Source organism: Dreissena polymorpha, chromosome 13, assembly GCF_020536995.1.
Source record: "Dreissena polymorpha isolate Duluth1 chromosome 13, UMN_Dpol_1.0, whole genome shotgun sequence".
Classification (NCBI taxonomy): Eukaryota; Metazoa; Mollusca; class Bivalvia; order Myida; family Dreissenidae; genus Dreissena; species Dreissena polymorpha.
In genome coordinates, this window is record NC_068367.1 from 11,320,449 (window position 1) to 11,346,164 (window position 25,716).

General features: G+C 36.9%; 1 protein-coding gene across 2 annotated transcripts in view; it reads right to left on the reverse strand.

Annotated features, from left to right (window-relative positions):
- Positions 1–1,192: 1,192 nt before the first annotated feature.
- Positions 1,193–25,716, reverse strand: part of LOC127854801 (probable C-mannosyltransferase DPY19L1) — a 58,401-nt gene continuing 33,877 nt past the window's right edge. The window contains exons 15-21 of one of the 2 annotated variants that reach the window (XM_052389847.1): positions 25,351–25,422; positions 23,860–23,952; positions 22,696–22,815; positions 13,646–13,820; positions 13,287–13,386; positions 8,615–8,740; positions 1,193–7,604 (exon numbers count right to left, since the gene is read on the reverse strand). In XM_052389847.1, coding sequence (XP_052245807.1) covers positions 7,454–7,604; positions 8,615–8,740; positions 13,287–13,386; positions 13,646–13,820; positions 22,696–22,815; positions 23,860–23,952; positions 25,351–25,422 — 837 coding nt within the window. In that variant the 3' untranslated portion in view covers positions 1,193–7,453. Of the gene's footprint in view, positions 7,605–8,533; positions 8,741–13,286; positions 13,387–13,645; positions 13,821–22,695; positions 22,816–23,859; positions 23,953–25,350; positions 25,423–25,716 lie in introns of both variants that reach the window. The other variant, XR_008037110.1, reaches the window with a different exon arrangement.

The window sequence follows — 25,716 nt, forward strand, 5'->3', positions numbered from 1 at the left end:
TTACTTCAGCAGGAAGTTAGATTGCATGTCCTTCCCAAGTCAGCATGCGGACATTGCATGGGTAAATGTTGGCTTATGGACAAACCGTTGGCTTAATGTCAACTTTTGTGGAACAAAATTGGCATTTTGAAAGCCCAACCTTGTTTGTAAATTGCGCTGGCTAAGTATCGTCAAAAATCAAATGTCCAATTATATTTGTTATATGATTAGGCAAATATTGGCACAAAGTTGGCACTTATAATGAATGATTATGGTAATTTTGCTTAGGATGTTTTTTGTCAAGATCTGAAGAGAGGGAAAAACTCCTGTACATGGTTATTAAATTCACTGGATTGCTTTAGTTTTTTCTTCAGGGAAAATTGCAAAAAGCTTTTGTCCATCCACATCATAATTGAACAGTGATCTAAATTGTTTCGGTTTACCCTGTGTAACTATATCCCAACATTCTTCCTGTTACATATGTGTATTAATCGTCTGCACTGTCGGCATTAAGTGATTGTAACCTGCTTTCTGCTTGCGCTTCAATTCACTGGACTCAAATACTAGTTTTGCTTTCCACCTATAACGTGAACTGTGAGTTAATACAGCATGTATGCACAAGTCCTTTGTAATTTTTAATATGAATAAGCCCTATTTCACAAATGTAACATTTATTTTTAGTCTATCACCATAATTGGTGCAAACATCATGTCTACAAGAAATGATGAACAGTTTTGCAAATGCATTATCAAGAAATTGAACTGACAGATACATGAACATCTGTGACCTTGACCTTGAAGCAGAAAACAAAATTGGTTGTTTCACGTCACACACCATCCAGATATGCTGCTTATTTGAGAGGAATTATTTTGTTTTTTTACTGAAGCAATTTACTTCCAATGTTTACATTTATCAATTTAATTTAAAAACATTTAATGACAAACTTGCATGAATACATGCCAAAATCTGTGAAAAGGTCCCTTTAACAAAGGGAAATAATTTGATGGTCATATATATATGGAACTCCTTAGTGTACAGTTGGACTTGGCTGGGTATCCAACTTTACCTTCGAACTAATTATTATTTGTAGACAGTCTGAGGATGTTTCAATGATAATTGGCTGAGTTAAAGAGCAGAAACCAAAATTGGAGAACGACTGAAAGACAGTGCAGAAGCTATGCTTACATTTGGGGGCATAAACATAAAACACACATTTTTTTCTTTAACACAATTTTATTTTTCACCGTAACAGCGCTTTTTTGCAAGCATGACAGACAGAGTTCAGTGTAAGGAACTTCTTTTTTCAAATGTATGCACAGTTCCAATTTAAAATTTATTTAAAAACCGATGAATACTAGTTCATAAAGTTCATTGTAAATATGTGTCTGAATAGTTTGGCATTTCAACATATAGATCTATATAAACAAAGCCAGATATACAAAAGTCAAAATGGAAAATATTAATTTAGCAATTTTTTAAACAAATATGTATTATGTTATCAATAATACTTTGGTATATCAATAGATTAGCTAAGCTTGAACACTATTCTGAAACAGAATTGACTGTTCACATTTCAAACAAGATTAGAATTGACCCTTATCTATCTATATATACTGCCAAGCACCCTTTAGAGCATAATAGGCAGAGGGACATTATCAAGTCCGTTTCCTGGGAAGAACCAGTACTTGGTGTCTATGGAGGAGATAATGAGAAAGTTCCCCGAGTAGGAAGCGAACCCATAAACACCCGATCGTGGTAAGATGACTGATTACACATAGCAAAAATAATAATTAAAATCAGTTTAAAAACATACAATCATGTGGCTGGTGTGTTAGTTCATTACTTATACATAATCTGCTTTTCTTTCTTCTTCTCTATGTATTAAGCATTAATTTTAACAATGAAAATTTCATTTTTTGAAAAGGTTCAATGTTTCATGATCAGCTTTTATAACAATTAAGGTTATAGCCCTCAGGTCATGCATTTACATATATAGAATATGTTTACGACAATAAATCATTATTAAATATCAATCACAATACAAGACTCTTAGAATGAATCAAGTAATGTATGTATAAAACATGTAATATCAACTTCTTTTCTGTTTTGATTTCAGTACGATGTACATTCTTCATGAACAGTTCAGTTATTAGATAAACTGTTATTAAAAGCCCAGGAAAGCAGCCATTAAGTAATGCCTTTTTTCAGTCTATTTTAAAAGCCAATGAAGACTCAAAATCAACGAATATTTCGTACAATATTTCGAAAAATAAAGTTAACACATACAAAATCAATGTTCCTTATAGCAATAGCCAAAATGTAAACGCTAGATGTGGTCTGGTTACATAGATTTAACAAGATACAAAATGCTCTTTTTTTTTTTTTTTTTTTTTGTGGGACAATATATTCAACAAATGTTCAATGTATCAAATTGAAATTTTGGCTATTGTTATAAGGAACTCTAATTTTTATGGGTTAAATTTATGTTATGAAATATTGTTCGAAATATTCGTTGATTTTGAGTATTTATGTCACTTTAATAGTTGTGTCAACAACAACAAAATAAAGAAAACAAAAAATATTTGAAAACACTTAAACACTTTGAGGCATTAAAGATAAAACTCGTGTTTTTGAAGCCAACAATAAATTAACAATTATGACTAGAGAAATATTATCATAAATATAAATGCGATTATTTAACAGTTTACTAAGTGAAATAAATGAAATCACTTGCATATTATAAAAAGAACAATATTGTAAACAATAACGTTGACATTACAAAACAAAAGCTTTATTAGCTGGTACAATTTGATTTGTTTGAGCACAAAGTAGAACACAATATAGCAAATATATTTATGTTGCAAAATTAAGCCCAAGAAAGTGAACATACATGTATTAGCCCCAGGTCTTAGGCCATATGCAGCCAGTGTAGCCTCAGACCATCCTGCAATATTGCACAATCAGGCCATGAGCTAGGCTGTCCGCTATAGTGTAAGGCAAGGTTCGTGGTCTCATAAGTGGACAGGGTAGGGCATATGAGCTGCAAATGGAAGAGCTGCATATGGAAGAGAACCTATTTTCGCATGCCACAGCTCATTTTGTGAATCACTTTATCAACCAATTAACCCTTTACCACTTAGATACGTATTTAACCCTTTCCTACTTAGATATATATTTAACCCTTTCCCACTTACATACGTATTTTGACGCATTTGTTGTCCCTTAGAAAGTTGAATTTAATTAAATACATTTCTTACTAAATTCAAGTTTTAAAGACTTCATCTCCAACCCTAATATACTGATGACCAGCAAACAGCATAAAGCCTGAACAGACTGCGAGTAACTCGCAGGCTGATCTGTTTTAATGCTGTTTGCACATAGCCAATTGAACTTTGCTTCTCAGAAGGAAAGGGTTAAAAAGTGATGCAAATACATTCATACAACTATATTTCAAATAAAATAATACAACATACAAATTGGCTTCTTCAAATCACATGATGAGATTTGTTATAAGATATAAACACAATTGAAATATCCCATTATAAACTATTTGTCTGGAATGATCATTAACAACATGACATTGTAAAGAAAAGTGCCTAGAAAATGGTTGAACACTTTACATGGACAGAGAGTCTATAGAACACTTGACAACAACTATGGAAATAAACCAAAGGACTGAAGCTACAGTTAAGAAAATAAGTATGAAACATTTGGGCTGTGCTCTGTGAAAAGGGGGTTTAATGCATGTGCCTAAAGTGTTGACCCAGATTAGCCTGTGCAGTCTGCACAGGCTAATCAGGGATAGCACTTTCCGCTTTTATAAATTTTTTTTAAAGAAAGTCAATTCTTAACTAAAATTAAATTTCGGCGGAACGTGTCATTCCTGATTAGCCTGTGTTGACTGCACAGGCTAATCTTGGATTATACTTTACGCACATGCATTAGACCCCCTTTTCAGAGAGTGCAGCTCATTTGTTGAACACCTACATGCACATGGCAGTCAAATGCTAACAGGTATGTTAAATTCATCAAATACTGTAAAAATAAATATTGAACACTGTTTCGAGAAAAATAAAATGAAATAGGTGGGGAGAACATTTCAAATGAGATGAGTGTTTTTGTGACGATTTAAAGGACCGGCAATACAAAAAGGGACACAGCATAACTAACAAGCAAATTTGTTGAATTGATATCCCCCACCAATATGCTTCTGGACACAAAAGTGTTATATTTGACACTCAAAAAAGCATTTTTTCAAGATACAAAGGGCCATAACTCCGTTATTAACAGATGGTGTTCAATGCCATTTGGCGTGCATCATCCTCATATCCATATATATACTCATACCAAGTTTCAATGAAATCCGCCAGTGCATCATCCTCATATCCATATATATACTCATACCAAGTTTCAATGAAATCCGCCAAAGCACTTCCAAGATATGGCTCCGGATGGACAGACGGACGGACAACGCCAAAACAATATCCCTCCGCCTATGGCGGGGGATAAAAAACGTGAATGCATACCTCAGCAATGTGAAGGCTGTGATTAAAAGTTTCAAAGTTAAACATTTCAAATAAAATATTGCTAAAAAAAAATATATCCACATAGCTCCACAAGGAAATCTTATGGTGAACTAATAAGAGAATGTCAGGTAAAACTGTCTATGTGAAATAACATGTCTTCTATGAACACAAGGATTTTATCTTAATCATTTCAGCAATATTTGCATCAAAACATTTCAACGTGACAACAACAAACTGTTATAGACAGTGACTCTAAGAATTTCACAACTTCTAGGAAATTCTTTGTGTTTTCCTAAGAAACTATAAGAAAATACTGCACTGAGTAACAGAAGTGCTTACTAACACATCATATACACAACCTTTTCACTCACCAGAAAATTATTAAAGTATTTTAGTACAATTTTTCACACACACAGAACAAATGTACATCCCCAACTCAAGTATTTCTTTTTAAGAAAACAGATACAAAACATATAAGTGAACATGGTAATTCCCACATACCAAACCTAATTATTATCACCACTGTTATGGTTCCCTTCATTAATATTACTACTAAATACTTAACATGAGTCTTGCTCTGTGAAAAGGGGGTTTAATGCATGTGCTGGAAGTGTTGTCCCAGATTAGCCTGTGCAGTCTGAACAGGCTAATCAGGGACAACACTTTCCGCTTTTATGAAATTTTTCATTTAAAAAAGTCTCTTCTTAGCAAAAATTTAGTTTAGACGGAAAGTGTCATCTCTGATTAGCCTTGCGGACTGCACAGGCTAATCTGGGATGACACTGTACGCACATGCATTAAACCCCTTTTTTGCAGAGCACAGCTTATTAATGAATACATGACAGATAAAACATGCACTTCTTCAAGCAAGGCAATCCTGTTGATATGTTAGTTATCACATTATAAAGGAGGCACATCATTATACAAACAATTTCATAAATATGTTATCAAAATTAATTTCATTTTAGCACAAGATAGTAAATTTACACAACATGATTCAACGCATTAATAAAATGTGCATTTAATTTATGAATCTTCTTTTTTTACCAATTTCAATTATTTGTTTATCTACCAAACAATATCATCTTGCTATAACTTACTTTAACATTTTATAAACATATTTTTTTAACAAGAATGACAAAATTTGCTAACAATGTGGTCATTAACTCAACTCGAGGTCAATAATGAGCATGTTATGATGAAAACACAATATTGAAGGAGATTTCAGACTATAAGATCTATCAACAACACCTAAGAGACCTCTGCTGTATAATGAACACAAACATGAACGTCTTTTCAATGATAGTTCGGAGATACATGTAAAATGTGGTTTTCCCTTTCCAATTACAACCTTGCTTTATATAAATTACAGATGATTATTTCAAATAATTGCAAACTTGTTGAAATGAGAAACGGCAATGGATGAGCAATTTCAAGTTATCTTAAAACTCACGGTTTTACAGTCCATAAATCTGGCCTGTTAAAATTCTGTACAGGTTGACATGCTCCATGTTTTAATAACAACATTGCATGCAAGCTGTTCAAGAGTAAACTATGTTTCCTTTCTGAGCCATAAAGCACAATCAACTTAGTAAGCTGCATTAACCCTTTGAGCGCTGGAACCGGATTTTGAAGGCCTTTGCAAACAGTTTGGATCCTGATGAGACGCCACAAAACGTGGCGTCTCATCTGGATCCAAACTGTTTGCTATTCTGATAGTATTCTTTGAAAAAAAATCGACGAAAATGCTAATTTTAGAAATTAAGCAGACAACATTTTAGCAGACAACAAATTTCCCAGCATGCAAAGGGTTAAGTACTAAAATCAATAACTTACAAAGGCATGCAGCTAAAACATGACTAACACAGTTCATTCCGTCAATTAATATTAAATGAGACAGAACAATGCATATACATTTAAATAAATATGAACTATTAAAAGCAAAAGTATTTATTATGCTTTGTACTAATGGCACATGGAAAATACACCATTGAATATTTGTGCATCTTACATGTACAAGTGGATGCTTTTGTTTGAATTAATAAATATGTCATGTTCTGAGAAAACTGGGCATAATGCATGTGTGTAAAGTGTTGTCCCAGATTAGCCTGTGCAGACCGCACAGGTTTATCAGGGACGACACTTTCTGCCTAAACAAGATTTTTGGTAAGAAGGGACTTTCTTTAAACGAAAAATACCATTAAAGCGAAAGTGTCGTCCCTGATTAGCCTGTGCAGACCTGCACAGGCTAATATGTGACGAAACTTTACGTACATGCATTAAAACCAATTTTCTCAGAACACGACACAAATCAAATTACTTGATTGTCAAGAACACTCTCCAAATGATTGATCAGCTATGTTCACAACTATTTTCTGTAATATTGAAGCTAACATAGAATCTCAAAACCTTCTAGTGAGAGTATAGAAATTAAAATAGTTAAATTTGTAGTTATAATTAACAACATATAGTTAAAAATGTCATCAAATAAGAAAAATAATCACACTCAAAATGTGCAATCATCTGCTTTTATTCAGTAATGAAAACAATGCTTTCTTAAAGATGTCAGTTTAACTGTCCAATATCTATTGTCACACAGTGTTTTCGGCAATATCGATGTTTGGCAATGATGGTGGATAATAAATCATAATAATTACTGATTGTCTATAATACAAATTTCTGTTCCGGTTTAAAAAAAAAGAAACCTAAAAATCTGCAAACGTTTCGATGTTGCTGGATATTTAGTTATTATCAATAATACTGAGTTCTGTTCAGCGTCAAATAAAAAAAAAGAAACCTTAAAACTGGCACAATTTCAATGTTGGTGGATAATTATTGATTATCTATAATACTTAGCCTTGTCAAGCTTCAAACAAAATATGAAAACTAAAACCTAAAAATTTCGGCACTGGTGGGTGATGAGGACTACAAGGATAACACCCCTTGTCCTACACGAGTTTCAACACTTGGTAGACGCTGTTCTGGAAGACCCTCTTGAAGTGAGGTTCGGGCTTATCCTTCAGGATGGTACATGCAGGGGTGCCCCCTCGGTACTCCACGTCCTCTATGTCCCAGATCTCTGCCATGCTGCAACCCGGTCTGCAAACAGACATTCACACTGGAGATTTGTCAGAAATGTTAGCAATATCCCAGCATGTCATTGTCAGCAGTTTTCAAGGGCAAATAACATGTGTTCACCAATAGGCATAGAAATTAAGAATACAAGTGTTGTTTTTTACTATTAATGAATATAACATCATTCAAGAAAGCTTTGCAATGCTTTGCTTTTTATTAAAGCTGAGGTGTTGTCAACAACAAAACTTTTGAAAATAATAATTTTTTGTTATGTTTTATGTACCTCTCATAATATATAATTATGGGCTTTCCGCTTTTATATTTTCTGTTTAAAGAAAGTCTCATTTTAGCAAAAATCTTGTTTATGCGGAAAGTTTCATCCCTGATTAGCCTGTGCGGACTGCACAGGCTTATCTGGGACAACACTTTACACACATGCATTAAACCCTCTTTTCACAGACAAAAGCTCATATAAGATTCCACACTACCCAAACTGCTTAGCTTTTGACCTTTCAAATGTTCAAGCAAAGGATGATCTGACTGCTAAAAATGTAAAGTTTAAATCTCTTAGGAATACTTTAAACAAGCTTCAGGGTCAACTATTCTCTTTTCTATTGAAATCTTTGATAACAATAAAATCTCAGAGGATACAACAAAAACCCACTGTATTGCTACACACATGCATTAAACCCTCTTTTCACAGACAAAAGCTCATATAAGATTCCACACTACCCAAACTGCTTAGCTTTTGACCTTTCAAATGTTCAAGCAAAGGATGATCTGACTGCTAAAAATGTAAAGTTTAAATCTCTTAGGAATACTTTAAACAAGCTTCAGGGTCAACTATTCTCTTTTCTATTGAAATCTTTGATAACAATAAAATCTCAGAGGATACAACAAAAACCCACTGTATTGCTCCCTGTATGTCTTACTGAGCACACCTGGCAACCTACCTGGTCCTGCGCACACACCAGGAGTCCTCCAGTACCACATAGTCCACCTGTATGTCTTACTGAGCACACCTGGCAACCTACCTGGTCCTGCGCACACACCAGGAGTCCTCCAGTACCACATAGTCCACTTGAAGGTCTCGTAGGTTCTTCTTTACATCTGACAAAGGCCTCCGACTGTAGATCGAGTACACTTTCTTGGTACGCTCCCTTCAATGTAAGAGAGTAGTCCAAAGGGGTCAGAACCATAGTTGCAGGCAAACGGGCCTAAATATTTAGAGAAGTAACTATTCTGCGAGAGTAGGTTTTCTACGAGCGTTCCCAATACATTTATCAACAACAGTTATCATCAATATGGGCCGTGCTCTGTGTATAAGGTTTCGTGTGCGGAAAGTGTAGTTCCAGATTAGTCTGTGCAGTCCGAACAAGCTAATCTGGACGACACTTTCCGCATGAACTAGATTTTTGCTAAGAAGAGACTTTCTTTAAACAAAACAAGAGATGTGTTTGTCAGAAACACAATGCTACTGCGCCACTTTGAAGCCATATATTTGACCTTTGACCTTAAAGGATGACCTGGACCTTTCACCACTCAAAAAATGCAGCTCCATGAGATACACATGCATGCCAAATATCAAGTTGTTACGTTCAATATTGCAAAAGTTATGACCAAGGTTAAAGTTTTGTGACAGACGCGCAGCATGACAGACAGACAGGCCAAAAACAATATACCCCCGATCATTCAATCTGGAGGCATAAAAATATCATTAAAGCGGAAAGTGTGTCATCCCTGATTAACCTATGTGGACTGCACAGGCTAATCTGGGAACGGTACTTTATGCACATGCATTAATCCTCATTTTCACAGAGCACGGCACATATAAAGGAGGATTGACCTCAATGATATGTATATATACCCGGTGTAGATTTACTCTATCCGGTATAGATATACTAGATAACCTGCTGTCATGGATATTTAATTGACATATTAAGGTATTTATCCAAACAAACTTTTAATTATAAGTATTACGTTTAAACTTGTGTAACAAAAAATGCTTATATTTTTAAACTTTAATATAACAAGGGACAAAATTGTCACAAAACCAGGTTTTCAATTTGAAAAAAAAAAGAGTCTGATAAAGGGAGACAACTCAAACTGAACTGATTGTTAGTAATTAACCCCCTTTGTTTCAAAATAAATATATTTTTAGTCGTGTCGACCTTGACCTTGGAGATATTGACGTAATTCTTTTGTGCGACACACCGTCCAATGATGGTGAACAAATGTGCCAAATGATTTTAAAATTTCACAATGAATGACATAGTTATGGCCCGGACAAGCTCATTTATGGCCATTTTTGATCTTTGAACTCAAAGTGTGACCTTGACCTTGGAGATATCGACGTAATTCTTTCACACGACACACTGTCTAATGATGGTGAACAAATGTGCCAAATGATTTTAAAATCTCAAAATGAACGACAAAGTTATGGCCCGGACAAGCTTGTTCCGCCCACCTGCTAGCCGACATTCGCCTATGTAATAACCAGTTTTTTCCTTCGGAAATCTTGCAGGAAAGATTCCATTATGTAGATAAGTAAGGATTGAGGCTAATTGTTGACAACCTTCATAACAAGTGTGTGTATTTTGTTTTTCCGGGATGACATGTTTTTATCAGTTAACATGCGGTGTTTCCAAGATAATAAATGAAAATGTGTCATCAACACCTAATTGAGTGTTTGTGCTTTAAATAGAGAAATAAACTCTTATTTGGTTGTTTTGTCATACCAATGGACTGTTTATTAGTCATGTGATGAACAGGGCCCATCTCCTGTAGTGACCCACTACAAGCACATCATGGACTGACTGTTGCAAAGTCAAATTAATTTTGCTAATTCCTTTTTTTTCCAACAGCGGAAATCCACGAATGAATGTGTCTACAAAAATGTTAATTTCTGGAAAAAACAAGAAATGTTATGCTCATGAATATAGATGAGCCGCCTTCTGTGGAAAGGGGATTTAATGAATATGGGTAAAGTGTTGCCGCAGATTAGCCTGTGCAGTCCGTACTAGCCTGTGCAGTCAGCACAGGCTGATCAGAGACGACATTTTCCTCTTTAATGACATTTTTCATTTCAAGAAAGTCTCTTCTTAGCAAATATCAAGTTTAGCAGAAAAGGGTCGTCCCTGATTACCCTGTGCAGACTGCACAGGCTTATCTGGAACAACCCTTTACTCACATGCATTAAACCCCCTTTTCACAGAGCGCGGCTCAAATGCTTTGCAGTGCATGGATTGGAATGTTTAACCCATTCATGCCTAGCGTCCTGAAAAAAGGACATTGCAAACAGCGTAGACCCAGATGAGACGCCGCATGATGCAGCGTCTCATCTGGGTCTGCGCTGTTTGCTTAAAGAAATTTCTGTAAGAAATATTCTAAATAAAGAAATAACAAGGGCTGTTTGTAAAACATGCATGCCCCCCATATGGGCTCTCCGTTGTAGTGACAGCCATTGTGTGAATATGTTTTTTGTCACTGTATGTCAATGACCTGTGAAATGTATCCAATTAATAGTGCAAAAACCAATCAGGACCTATACTAATCAATTATATCCATTATATGATTGAGTCTTTGATTTTTTGGATTCCTTTCACACATTTTGACTTATTTGACAATATGTGAAACGTGCACACAATTTGTAATGTTTTATTTATTAATGGTAATGAAACATGTTATTTATAGCAGTTAACTCCCCTAGTCAATGACCACCATAGATAGCAATGCAATCTGATTAAAAATAGCCAAGGCTAGTGTTGTGTATTTGGCAAATGTATACAAGTGCAACTTGACCACATGACCAGTATCATGTGTTTACCACACACAGAAGTCAGTTATGTAATAGACCATTAATTCCGCTCCCAACTTTGGCCACTTGCCAAGATACTGACCAGTATCAGATGGGGTTGTGAAACTGTGTAAACAGTGAACACCAGTCCATGTAATACTGGCCTACCACTTGTACTAGTTGATTTGGAGTTAATACAGTAATGCATGTACAAATGAGACACTAAGCTCAAAAGTTAATTATATGTGCCTCTGAAAACTAACCAGAGGAGTGGGTTGAAATTTACAATCTTTACTTGGCATTTGAGGAAATCTGAACTCTCAGGGTTTGGATAGAACATCCCCAAATTAACTTTTCTTTACACTGTTGTTATTTTTGTTCAATACACAAATATTAACCTAACTTTACAAATCCTGTACAGTAAAGGAAACTAGATCTAAGTTGATATTTTAATATGCTTGATCCTATTTATGTATTAACATTGTTTTATACATACAAACTGTGTTGCTGTTTTTCAATTAACACGCAGATTAAAAATTAATAATATTTTTATGTATAATTTGAATTGACAAAATTAAATGCAAGTTGCGTAGCAAGAATTACATGTTTGATTTATTGTCAGTGAATCGTGACATTTTCTCAATGTTTCAGACCACCAGTTTGTCAAAGCTATCAACCGCTTGGATGGTCAAGCTAAATAGAATTGACCCAGCAAATCACAACTGTCCTGTTGCCATATAATATTACATATCATATTACATTGGTTTTTTAAATGTTTAATTCTCACGTCATTTCCATAAACATAGTATTTACTGGCACAGAAACAAAGGCTTATACATCATTATGAATGAACTTGTGTCAAAAATTCAATTTGTAAGTCTCTTTACTGGACAGTGTGTAAACAGAATAAACTAGTGACCTGAAAATCAATAGGGGTCATCTGCGAGTCAAGATCAATGTACCTATGAAGTGTCATGATCCTAGGCAAAAGCGTTCTTGAGTTATCATCCGAAAATCATTTTACAATTTCGGGTCACCGTGACCTTGACCTTTGACCTTGTGACCTCAAAATCAATAGGGGTCATCTGCGAGTCATGATCAATCTACCTATGAAGTTTCATGATCCTAGGCATATGCGTTCTTGAGTTATCATCCGAAAACCATTTTACTATTTCGGGTCACCGTGACCTTGACCTTTGACCTAGTGACCTCAAAATTAATAGGGGTCATCTGCCAGTCTTGATCAATCTACCCATGAAGTTTCATGATCCTAGGCGTATGCATTTTTGAGTTATCATCCGGAAACCATTTTACTATTTCGGGTCACCGTGACCTTGACCTTTGACCTAGTGACCTCAAAATCAATAGGGGTCATCTGCGAGTCATGTTCAATCTACCCATGAAGTTACATGATCCTAGGCGTATGCATTCTTGAGTTATCATCCGGAAACCATTTTACTATTTCGGGTCATCGTGACCTTGACCTTTGACCTAGTGACCTCAAAATCAATAGGGGTCATCTGCAAGTCATGATCAATCTACCCATGAAGTTTCATGATCCTAGGCGTATGCGTTCTTGAGTTATCATCCGGAAACCAATTTACTATTTCGGGTCACCGTGACCTTGACCTTTGACCTAGTGACCTCAAAATCAATAGGGGTCATCTGCGAGTCATGATCAATCTACCTATGAAGTTTCATGATCCTAGGCGTATGCGCTCTTGAGTTATCATCCGGAAACCACCTGGTGGACGGACCGACGGACCGACCGTCCGACCGACATGAGCAAAGCAATATACCCCCTCTTCTTCGAAGGGGGGCATAAATATACCAGACACCCCTACTTTGGGAAATAAATTGATCCAATTTAGAAGGATGGGAAAGTCCACTGGACATAAATGGGTTAATACCTCAGGCCAGCATCCTCATAGTGCGGGTGGTTGACAATAGGTCTTCCTGTAGACAGCTTCACAGTGGCCATGGTAGGCATGGGGCCTCCAAATACTGCATCTACCGGTATCAACACATTATTTGATTTAGATCCAAAATGGCTTATTCACTTTGCTTTTTATGAGGGAAATTGATTATTAACTTGTATGCATTCAATACATTTATTTGCATCTTTTATGGATATTTCAATGATGAAACCCAATTGACCAGAGTTCTAATGTTGACCCATACCCAAGTAACAGTAACCATTCAGCAAATTGTGCAGTAAAAGGACCATCTGAATCACAAGACAGACATACAAAATCAAATCAGTGCCTACTTTTGGGAGTTTTTGCATTGATCCACTCCACCAGTTCCTCCTGTGGTACGTTGCTGAACTCTCCCAGAATTCCCCACTGTGTCCGCAGGTTTGCTATACCCTGCACAGCCATACAGCCCACCAGCACAGTCAGGATGGCATAGTGACGCTCCCTCCCACCAAACCAACTGAAAAACTGGGAAACACAGGGAACCAGCTGAAAAACTGGGCACAAACAGGGAACCAGCTAAAAAAAGTGAGAATTAACAAGATGTACATTGAATATACAGGATACCAGGAGAAAAGTGCACTAGAGTGTCACAGACGTGACGAATATCCCCCACATGAAGAGCGGATGAAAAGTACTTGAAATAGGGAACACCATGCTGAATGTATAAAACGCACTAAGTGACCCGGAGACCTAGTTTTTGTCCCGGCATGGCCCATGTTTGAACATGGCCTAGAGATCATCTAGATAAAACTTCTGACCAAGTTTAGTTTAAACCTATTTATTTTAGCTCGATTGCATCGAAAGCCTTAGGCTTATATAAACGCTCTCGAGTCCGTTTCCTGGGCCTAGAACCAGTACTTGGTGTCTTTGGGGAGATCTAAGGAACACTCCCACGGTGGGGATCGAAACCGTGACCTCCCGGTCGTTAGACAGACACCATATCAATTACACCACGGCGACCAAGTTTGGCGAAGGTTGGATAAAAACTACTTGAATTAGAGAGCGGACAACATGCTGAATGTTAAAAAACGCACTAAGTGACCCCGTGACCTAGTTTTTGGCCCATGTTCATACTTGGCCTAGAAATCATCTAGATACAACTTCTGACCAAGTTTGGTGAATATTGGATGAAAATAACTTGAATGAGAGAGCGGACACTTAATACAGACCGACCAACAGACGGACTGACAGACAAGTTCATTCCTATATACCCCCCTAAACTCGTTTGTGGGGGTATAATAAACCAACAAAGTACCAACTGAAAAATTGTGAAAAAAAAGTAGAGTCCGCTAAATAGGTAGGCATGTAAGACTTGTAAGTGATTAACCCCCCCCCCTCAACACCACCATTATCATGCGTAGTAATATGTAGGGCATTGATGATAAGACAAGAAGTTTCTAAGGGCCCTTGGACCCTCGCCTGAGTTCATAGCCACCAATTGTTGAAGACTTTATCTAATCATAAAGTTTTTGACCCCACGACACCCACATTGACCAACGGCTCCTGCGGGAATATTTTTAAAGAAATTCTGTTCATATCATCATTTTAAATTCATTCTGTTTGCATTTAATAATATAAATAACAAATAATAATATTCCTAGATTTAACACACCATTTTATTTTACTTTTCCAGTTTTCTATGGAAATGGAAAATACCCCTAAATATTCCTAAATACTCTTTATGGCTGAAACAAAGGAGTAAAATACACTTTAACAATAATATCAGGGGGTGAAATTCCCTTTAGACTAAATCCTTATCTGGAGCTCTGTTATCAAGATAAATTTAAACATTCTGACCAAATTTCATTAAGATCAGATGAAAACTATGACCTCTATTGTCTACACAAGGTTTTTCTATGATTTGACCTAGTGACCTAGTTTTTGACCCCAGATGACCCAAATACATTCCAACCCAGGTTTTATCATGATTAACATTCTGGCCAAATTGTATTAAGTTTGGATGAAATCAATGGCCTCTACTGTCTACACATAAGGTTTTTCTATAATTTACCTAGTGACCTAGTTTTTGAACCCAGAAGACCCAAATAAAATCCCAACCCAGATTTCATCAAGATAAACATTCTGACCATATTTCATAAAGATTGGATGAAAACTGTGACCTCTATTGTGTACACAAGGTTTTTCTATTATTTGACCTAGTGACCTAGTTTTTGACTCCAGATGACCCAAATACAATCCCAACCCAGATTCCATCAAGATAAACATTCTGACCAAATTTCATAAAGATTGGATGAAAACTGTGACCTCTACTGTCTACATAAACAAATTGTTGACGGACGCATGTACACACGCACGCACAACGGACGCAGGACATCACACGGTCACATAAGCTCACCATATCACTTCGTGACAGGTGAGCTAAAAACTAAGGTAGATGGAGTTATGGTATTTGGTCACTGAACTCTTCCTAGTTGTCATCTGTTTATATTTGAAGTTTCAAGCTAATCCCTTCAGTAGATTTAGAGTTAATCCCTTCAATAGATTAAGAGTTATGCTCCGGACAAAATGGATACAAACAAGCAAATTCGTTGAATTGATATCCCCCGCCAATATGCTTCCAGACAAAAAGTATTATATTTGACACTCAAAAAAATATTTTTTCAAGATACAAAGCGCCATAACTCCTTTATTAACAGATGGTGAACAATGCCATTTGGCGTGCATCATCCTCTTATCCATATATATATACATTCATACCAAGTTTCAATGAAATCTGCCAAAGCACTTTCAAGATATGGCTCCGGACACACAAAAAAGCATTTTTTCAAGATACAAAGGGCCATAACTCTGTTATTAACAGATTGTGTACAATGCCATTTGGCGTGCATCATCCTCTTATCCATATATATACTCATACCAAGTTATAATGAAATCTTCCAAATCACTTCCAAGATATGGCTCCGGACGGCGAAAGGACGGACAGATAACGCCAAAACAATATACCTCCCTCTTTGGCGGGGGATAATTAACTATGAAATTAAATAAAGGGAAATAATTCAAAAACTACGGTCGACATTGTTATGGTTCTTGGTCACTGCACTTCTCCTAGTTGCCATCTGTTTATTTTCTAAGTTTAAAGTAAATCCATTCAATAGATTTGGAGTTATGCTCTGGACAAAGTTTCCGACAGAATGAAGGACGGACGGACGGAGACAAACTAAATTAATTTCGGCGGGGATAACTAGGCTTATAATTGTCAAGATAAACAATCTGACAAAGTTTCATCAAGATTGAGTTATAAATGTGTACTGGATAGCTAGTATTTGCCGGACAGCAGTATTTAACGGACGTTCTATTTATTTCATGTATTGTAACGCTTAATCACGATTTTCTTTGTCACATATTTACAGATGCTTGTTTCATTGAAGTTGACAGCAGCAATTTGTTAAAATGCTAGTGTTATAAATAGACAATTGCGATGTTAACAAATTTCGTCGCAATGTAATGTGACCTCTTCGCGGGGGATATTAATAGCACACACATGCTCAGAAGAAATCCCTTACTGAAACCCAACCTGTGTGCTTGATATTTTCGTTCATCTACTGCAATTCAGCAGGTCTCAATTATTTGTCTGACAACCACTTATTTTACCAGAATTTAATGTGTTTAACATGCACACATGATTTATATTATAGTTTTTTAACATGTGACATGTTTTTTTGATGCACATTATTAGGTATTAGGCCTATATTGTGTCCTCCTACTAGGCCTATATTGTGTCCTCATACTAGGCCTATATTGTGTCCTCGTACTAGGCCTATATTGTGTCCTCGTACTAGGCCTATATTGTGTCCTCGTACTAGGACTATATTGTGTCCTCGTACTAGGCCTATATTGTGTCCATATAAACATTCTGACAAAGCTTCATCAAGATTGGTTGAGAAATGAAGCTTTGATTGTGTTAACAAGCTCAAAGTTGAAGACCAACACCACACTTAATTCTATATAGGACAATCACAATAACAATTATTGCGCTCTTTGTGCTCAGGTAAGCTAAAACAAGAGGGCCAAGATGGCCCTAGTTCGCTCAACTGAGAGGAGTCGGTTCATTCAATCTTTACCAAATGTCAAACTTGACCTAGATATTGTCCAGACAAACATCCGTGTCAAGTTTCATCATTATTTCATCTGCGAGTCATGATCAATGTTCCTATGAAGTTTCATGATCCTAGGCGAAAGCATTCTTGAGTTATCATCCGGAAACCATTTTTCTAAGTTGAGTCACCGTGACCTTGATTGCCATTGTGTGAATACGATTTTTGGCACTGTGACCTTGACTTTTGACCTAGTGACCTGATAATCAATAGGGGTCATCTGCGAGTCATGATCAATATACCTATGAAGTTTCATGAACCTAGGCATAAGTGTTCTTGAGTTATCATCCAGAAACCATTTTACTATTTCGGGTCATCGTGACCTTGACCTTTGACCTAGTGACCAGAAAATCAATGGGGGTCATCTGCGAGTCATGATCAATGTACCTATGAAGTTACATGATCCTTGGCATAAGCGCTCTTGAGTTATCATCCCGAAACCATCTGGTGGACAGACGGACCGACATGAGTAAAACAATATACCCCCTCTTCTTCGAAAGGGGGGTGGTGGCCTAATGAGAAAACTGCCCCCCTCCCAGCAGCCATGTTATTCAACTGACCGGAACCATTTTTGAACTCAACTCTCGTATCAAGGAAACACATTTTTTGAGCAAATTTCATGAAAATTGGGCCAAAAATGTGACTTCTACTGTGTTCACATGTTTTTACTAAATACATATAGAGAAAAATGCCCCGCCCACTGGGGGTCATGTTTTTTCACCCATCCTGACCATTTTCAAACTCGTCTGAGATATCAATAAAACCAATGTTTTGACCAACTTTCATGATGATTGGGCACAAATTGTGACTTCTAGAGTGTTTACAAGGTTTCTCTATAGCCAAATAGGGAAAACTGCCACTATATACATATAGAGAAAAATGCCCCCACCCACTGGCGGCCATGTTTTTTCACCGATCTTGACCATTTTCGATCTCGTCCGACACATTAATTTAATCAATGTTTTGACCAACTTTCATGATGATTGGGCAAAAATTGTGACTTCTAGAGTGTTTACAAGGTTTCTCTACAGCCAAATAAGGAAAACTGCCCCGCCCACTGGTGGCCATGTTTTTCAACGGATCAAAACCACTTTTGAACTCAACCAAGATATCATTAAGACAAACATTTTGACAAAGTTACATGAATATTGGGCATGAAATGTGACTTCTACAGTGTTTACAAGGTTTTTCTTTTCTTTGACCTAGTGACCTAGTTTTTGACCAGGCACAACCCAGTTTCGAACTTAGCCTAGATTTCATTGGGACAAAGCTTCTGACCAAGTTTCATGAAGATGGAACAAGAAATGTGGCCTCTAGAGTGTTTACGAGCAAATGTTTACAGACGGACAGACGGACGGACAGACGGACGGACATACGACGGACAAAGAGCAATCAGGTGAGCTAAAAATGTGACCCTTGGGCATGGCAAGCTTTAACCACCACAGCTGCTTGGTTAAAAACAAGAGGGCCATGATGGCCCTGTATCGCTCCACTGCTGAAAAAAGGCTGACACAAGGGCTGTTTGTAAAACATGCATGCCCCCCATATGGGCTCTCAGTTGTAGTGACAGCCATTTTGTAAATATGTTTTTTGTCACTGTGACCTTGACCTTTGACCTAGTGACCTGAAAATCAATAGGGGTCATCTGGGAGTCATGATCAATGTACCTATGAAGTTTCATGATCCTAGCCATAAGCTTTCTTGAGTTATCATCGGGAAACCATTTTACTATTTCGGGTCACTGTGACCTTGACCTTTGACCTAGTGACCTCAAAATCAATAGAGGTCATCTGCCAGTCATGATCATTGTACCTATCAAGCTTCATGATCCTAGGCATAAGCGTTCTTGAATTATCATCCAGAAACCATTTCACTATTTCGGGTCACCGTGACCTTGACCTTTGACAGAGTGACCTCAAAATCAATAGGGGTCATCTGCGAGTCATGATCAATCTACCTATCAAGTTTCATGATCCTAGGCATAAGCATTCTTGAGTTATCATCCAGAAACCATTTTACTATTTCGGGTCACCGTGACCTTGACCTTTGACCTGAAAATCAATAGGGGTCATCTGCCAGTCATGATCAATGTAACTATGAAGTTTCATGATCCTAGGCATAAGCGTTCTTGAGTTATCATCCGGAAACTATTTTACTATTTTGGGTCACCATGACCTTGACCTTTGACCTAGTGACCTGAAAATCAATAGGGGTCATCTGCCAGTCATGATCAAACTACCTATTAAGTTTCATGATCCTAGGCATAAGCGTTCTTGAGTTATCATCGGGAAACCATTTTACTATTTCGGGTCACCATGACCTTGACCTTTGACCTTGTGACCTGAAAATCAATAGGGGTCATCTGCGAGTCATGATCAATCTACCTTTCAAGTTTCATGGTCCTAGGAATAAGCGTTCTTGAGTTATAAGAGCTCCAGATAAGGGCCGTACAGCCGTAAATACGGCTTTTTCATGAAGGTTTACGCATTTATTTTTATAAACTAGATGTACAATTACGACTTTAATATCCCTTTTACGCATTTACGAAAACATTCTGGCCGTACCGATACGTCCGCGTCAGCGCAGCATGATTTGTTGGTCTCTAACCTAACGGCGCTTTTTGTTTATTTAAATTACCGAAAAGTTGTAGACTGGATTCCGATATTATTGTCTATTCTGTCGCGTGATTTCCAGTAACTTGTAAACCCGTCAAAAACAATATGTCTGCGCGCAATGGAAGGCCGGCTAACTTTCGGTTTCAAAAAAACACTTTGTTGTCATATAATGGCTACATACGGTCATCTAACTATCCTGATATTCAATATGTCAACCCAGAAAAAGATATTGTTGCCCCGATATTAAACAATTTGATTGCATTGGTGGCTACTTTGCAACTTTGACAGTTAACTTCTAAACCAACATTCTTTTGAAATGAGACAGTGACATTAGTGTTCATTTACTTGGCTTACTAGTTGGCTTGTGTTTTCTTGTCAAGAAAAAATGAAGAAATAGTATCTAGTCATTCGTTTTAATGTGTAGTTTTATTTGTATAATAATGCTAAATATATTTATTATAATTGGTGCAAATGTTTCTGTAAAGTCAGTTATAAACCCTTCAATATACATGAACACGGGTAGTACAGTACTACCTGTATTTTTGGATATGGTAGTACAGGTACTTATTGATTTTCAGCATTACTCCTTTTCTTTCTGTCAGTGGCAGTACCATTACTAATTTCACAAATCCTTATCTGGAGCTCTGAGTTATCATCCGGTAACCATTTTACTATTTTGGGTCACCGTGACCTTGACCTTTGACCTAGTGACCTCAAAATCAATAGGGGTCATCTGCGAGTCATGGTCAATCTACTTATCAAGTTTCATGATCCTAGGCATAAGCGTTCTTGAGTTATCATCCGGAAACCATTTTACTATTTCGGGTGACCGTGACCTTGACCTTTGACCTAGTGACCTGAAAATCAATGGGGATCATCTACGAGTCATGATCAATCTACCTATCAAGTTTCATGATCCTAGGCATAAGCGTTCTTGAGTTATCATCCGGAAACCATTTTACTACTTCGGGTCACAGTGACCTTGACCTTTGACCTAGTGACCTCAAAATCAATAGGGGTCATCTGCGAGTCATGATCAATGTACCTATCAAGTTTCATAATCCTAGGCATAAGTGTTCTTGAGTTATCATCCGGAAACCATTTTACTTTTTCGGGTTACTGTGACCTTGACCTTTGACCTAGTGACCTGAAATCAATAGGGGTCACCTGCGAGTCATGATCAATCTACCTATCAAGTTTCATGATCCTAGGCATAAGCGTTCTTGAATTATCATCCGGAAACCATTTTACTACTTCGGGTCACAGTGACCTTGACCTTTGACCTAGTGACCTCAAAATCAATAAGGGTCATCTGCGAGTCATGATCAATGTACCTATGAAGTTTCATGATCCTTGGCCTAAGCATTCTTGAGTTATCATCCGGAAACCACCTGGTGGACGGACGGACCGACCAACTGACCGACATGTGCAAAGCAATATACCCCCTATTCTTCGAAGGGGGGCATAACAAATATTCTCGGCATGTGCAAATACTTAAATATAGGCCCTATTTAAGCACCTGTACACTTTTGTGACCCCCTGGGCTTGGTCAAATTTAACCCCAGGGGCATAATTTGAGCAAACTTTGTAGAGGACTACTATATCTCACTACATACAAAATGTGGTAGCCCTCGGTCCTAGAGTTAAGAACAAGAATATTTTAAAAGTTTTCACAAAATAAGCAAGATATAAGCGTATATAATGTTCAACTTTGTGACCCGCGGGTCAGGGTCAAATTTGACCCAAAGAGCATAATTTGAACAAACTTGGAAGAGGACTATAAGATGTTACTGCATACCAAATTTGGTAGCCATAGTCTGAATGGTTTTTGACAAGAAGATTTTTAAAGTTTGCACAAAATTGGCGCTTTTAAGCGTTTATTCAATTTTGTGACCCCCCGGGGCAGAGGTCAAAGTTGACCACAGAGGCATTATTTGAACAAATTTGGTAGAGGCTAATTAGATGTCACTACATACCAAATTTGGTAGCCCTAGGCCCAATGGTTATGGACGAAAAGATTTGTAAAGTTTTCACAAAATAGACCCTATATAAGCATATGTTCAATTTTGTAACCCCCGAGCCAGGGTCGAATTTGACCCCAGGGGCATAATTTGAACAAATTTGGTAGAGGACTATTAGATGTCGCTAGATACCAAATTTGATAGCCCTAGGCCAAATGGTTATGGACGAGAAAATTTTGAAAGTTTTCACAAAATAGGCCTTATATAAGCAAATTTTCAATTTTTTGACCCCCGGGGCATGGTCAAATTTGACCCCAGGGGCATAATTTGAACAAATTTGAAAGAGGTTCACCCCATGAACATTCCTGAGAAATTTCATCAGAATTGGACTAGTAGTTTAGAAGAAGAAGATGTTTAAAGGAAAAGTTAACGCAGGCACACACGACAGGACAAAGGACCATGACATAAGCCCCGCTGGCCTTTGGCCAGTGGAGCTAAAAACAACAACAAAAGTATACAAGGTTATATACCAAATGATACACTGTGGTGTCAGCAACTTTAAGTTTAATATTTTGAGATATAATTCTTTACCAATAAAGTGAACCCCAAGTTATTGAACAGTTTTGGACATAAAGGGCAAGTTCATTACCTGCCTGGAGGCAAGCAGAGAGGTTACGAGGCAGAGGTGAGGGGTCAAGAACAGCTTCAGTCTCATGATGATGATGGCCATGGCAGTGAACGCAGCCAGCTGGAACAGGTGGTACACTATCTGCAAGAAAGGTGTACACACAATATGAGCCGCGCTCTGTGAAAAGGGGGGTTTAATGAATGTGCGTAAAGTGTCGTCCCAGATAACCCTGTGCAGGCAGCACAGGCTAATCAGGGATGACAATTTCCGCATAAACTAGATTTATGCTAAGAAGAAACTTTCTTTCAACAAAAAATATCATAAAAGCGGAAAGTGTCGTCCCTGATTAGCCTGTGCACATTCATGAAACCCCCTTTTTACAGAGCACGGAAGATATCTATTAACCTCATTCATGTGACAGTCTCACAAAAACATAATTATGTAATTATGTTTATTACACCAGTCTATTTTTTTTTCAAGATCAACCCATTGACGGGTTTGGCCGTTGGGGGAGAAATGAGAGGACGACGATACAGCTATCCTCCTCCAGGGCTTTTTGTTCACTTTTTGGGAAGATAGCCCATGGCTTTGGAATAGGGAATTTTATCTGCATTTTCATGAAATTGGGAAAATAAATTCATTAGCCCTTTTTTCCACATGAAAAGTCCACTGATTAGGGAAATACTAAATTTGATATAACTCTTGATAATCATTCAAATTAAAAGAACAAAATAATATAATACTTTGTTAGATGTAATTGAACTGAAATTGAGATAAAATACGCATAAGACTACTTTCTAAAAAAAAAAAAAAAAAAAATATTTTATTTTATTTGGGGGAAATTGGGAATTTTTTGCCACATTTTGGGAAAAAAGTATACTTTTTGGGATTGGGAATATAGCCGCATTTCGGCTATAAAATCAGGCTAAAAAAAACCTGTCCTCCAGTCAGGTCTGTTGTGTGCTGCTGAGAGTAATTCATCCATGGGAAGGGATGTCCACTCTTTTATATAATTTAAAGAATATGTATCAACTAATGTCTTTCAGATAACAATAAGTATATTTATAACTTGATCTCTTCGGATAATGACCCTGATGTTCGTTAACTAACACAAAGTATGCATGTCAATACTTGAAAACGGTTTCAACTAGACCAAAGATAACATATTATTAAAAATTTGTATACCTCTGCATGGGGTTTACTTGTTTCGTCTGTATGATTGATAGTAACTTCATCTGAAGTTGAATTTTTCCAGGCCATATACTCTGACCTCAACAGCTGAAACCAAAAGAAGAGAATAATTTGTGTTGATTTCAAACTTTATTATTCGCTGAAAATCAGGAGTTTTTTTAGAATTTCAGGAAAAGGACATGTCTATTTATTAGGGCAAAAATGGCACAGAAAGCCATATTTAGGGTAAAATATAATGTCATTGAATCATCTAACTGAATTGAAAAAAAGCATTTGTTTACCTTTCAATATCTTCAATTTTACTAATATGACATTACAAATAACTGCATAGGGTGACACCAATATTGCTGCTGAACATTATATAAATCATTGTAAAATGTTCTTTGTTTGCAAATAAATTGAACTTAAATTAACAAACTCAACTGTTTAAGTGACACAATATCAGTGTTAACATTTGTAAAAAAATATTTCTTAATTTATCTTAAACCTTTTCTCCTTATTGATGAAATTAAATATTTTCTCAATCTTTACCAATTTTATTAGATGTGTTGTTCATTTGATGGACATGCCCTATTTTTTGTGCAGCTGAAAGTAAATTGGTATATGCCTGACAACATTTGCGAACCAATATATAAGGCTAATGTTGTTCGGCACTTTACTCCATTGAGTCGCTCCATTTGGGAAACAAACACTTGTTTACATTTTACATGCTTATACAGTTATCACAATACCAAACACTTCAAGAGTTAACCAATACCCTTTTTATTTCTTACACAAATTCAAAAACAAACATTCATCTAAGAGGAACAGTCCTGATATATGAAACAAAATCCCATGCCTTAGGGGGATTCTTCTCTTTTATATGAAAAAAAAGAACGTTCTAAAGGTTAAACATCTGCACAACAATGTTTAAGTGTAATGCAAGTGTATAAGATATAGACATGCTATCCCAAACACTATAGTTTTTCACTCAACGAAAAAGAAACACATTAACCCTTTGCATGCTGGGAAATTTGTCGTCTGCTAAAATGTCGTCTGCTGAATTTCTAAAATTAGCATTTTCTTCGATTTTTTTCAAAGAATACTATCAGAATAGCAAACAGTTTGGATCCTGATGAGACGCCACGTTCTGTGGCGTCTCATCTGGATCCAAACTGTTTGCAAAGGCCTTTAAAATTCAGCTCCAGCGCTTTAAGGGTTAAACATCTGCACAACAATGTTTAAGTGTAATGCAAGTGTATAAGATATAGACATGCTATCCCAAACACTATAGTTTTTCACTCAAAGAAAAAGAAACACATTAATAAACTTTGACTAAAAGTTTTTGAAGGAAGGGTTAAAATGAAATTGAAATAAACTGGTATATTTACTAAACATGTAGTAATACCATTTGCAAGCAATCTCAGTTTTTTCACACAAAATTAGGCACATACACCAGTTTGCAAGAAAAATTATACTTGTTTCATACTGGCAGGGATTACTTACTTGATACACCACAACAACTGTAACCAGGAGAACAGAAGGGGCAAGTAATGTCTTTAGCACTCTCCAAGGGGTCTAAAATACAAGATGAAAAGAAGATATGGACTGTGCTCTGTGAAAAAGGGGTTTAATGCAAGTGCGTAAAGTGTCGTCCCAGATAAGCCTGTGTAGTTCACACATGCCAATCTGGGACGACACTTTCCCCTTTTATGATATTGTTTGTTAAAAGAAAGTCTCTTCTTAGCAAAATCAAGTTTAGGGGGAAAGTGTTGTGCCAGATAAGCTTTTGCGGACTGCACATGCTAATCTGGGACGACACTTAACGCACATGCATTAATCCTTTCAGTGCGGGAACCGAATGTTGAAGGC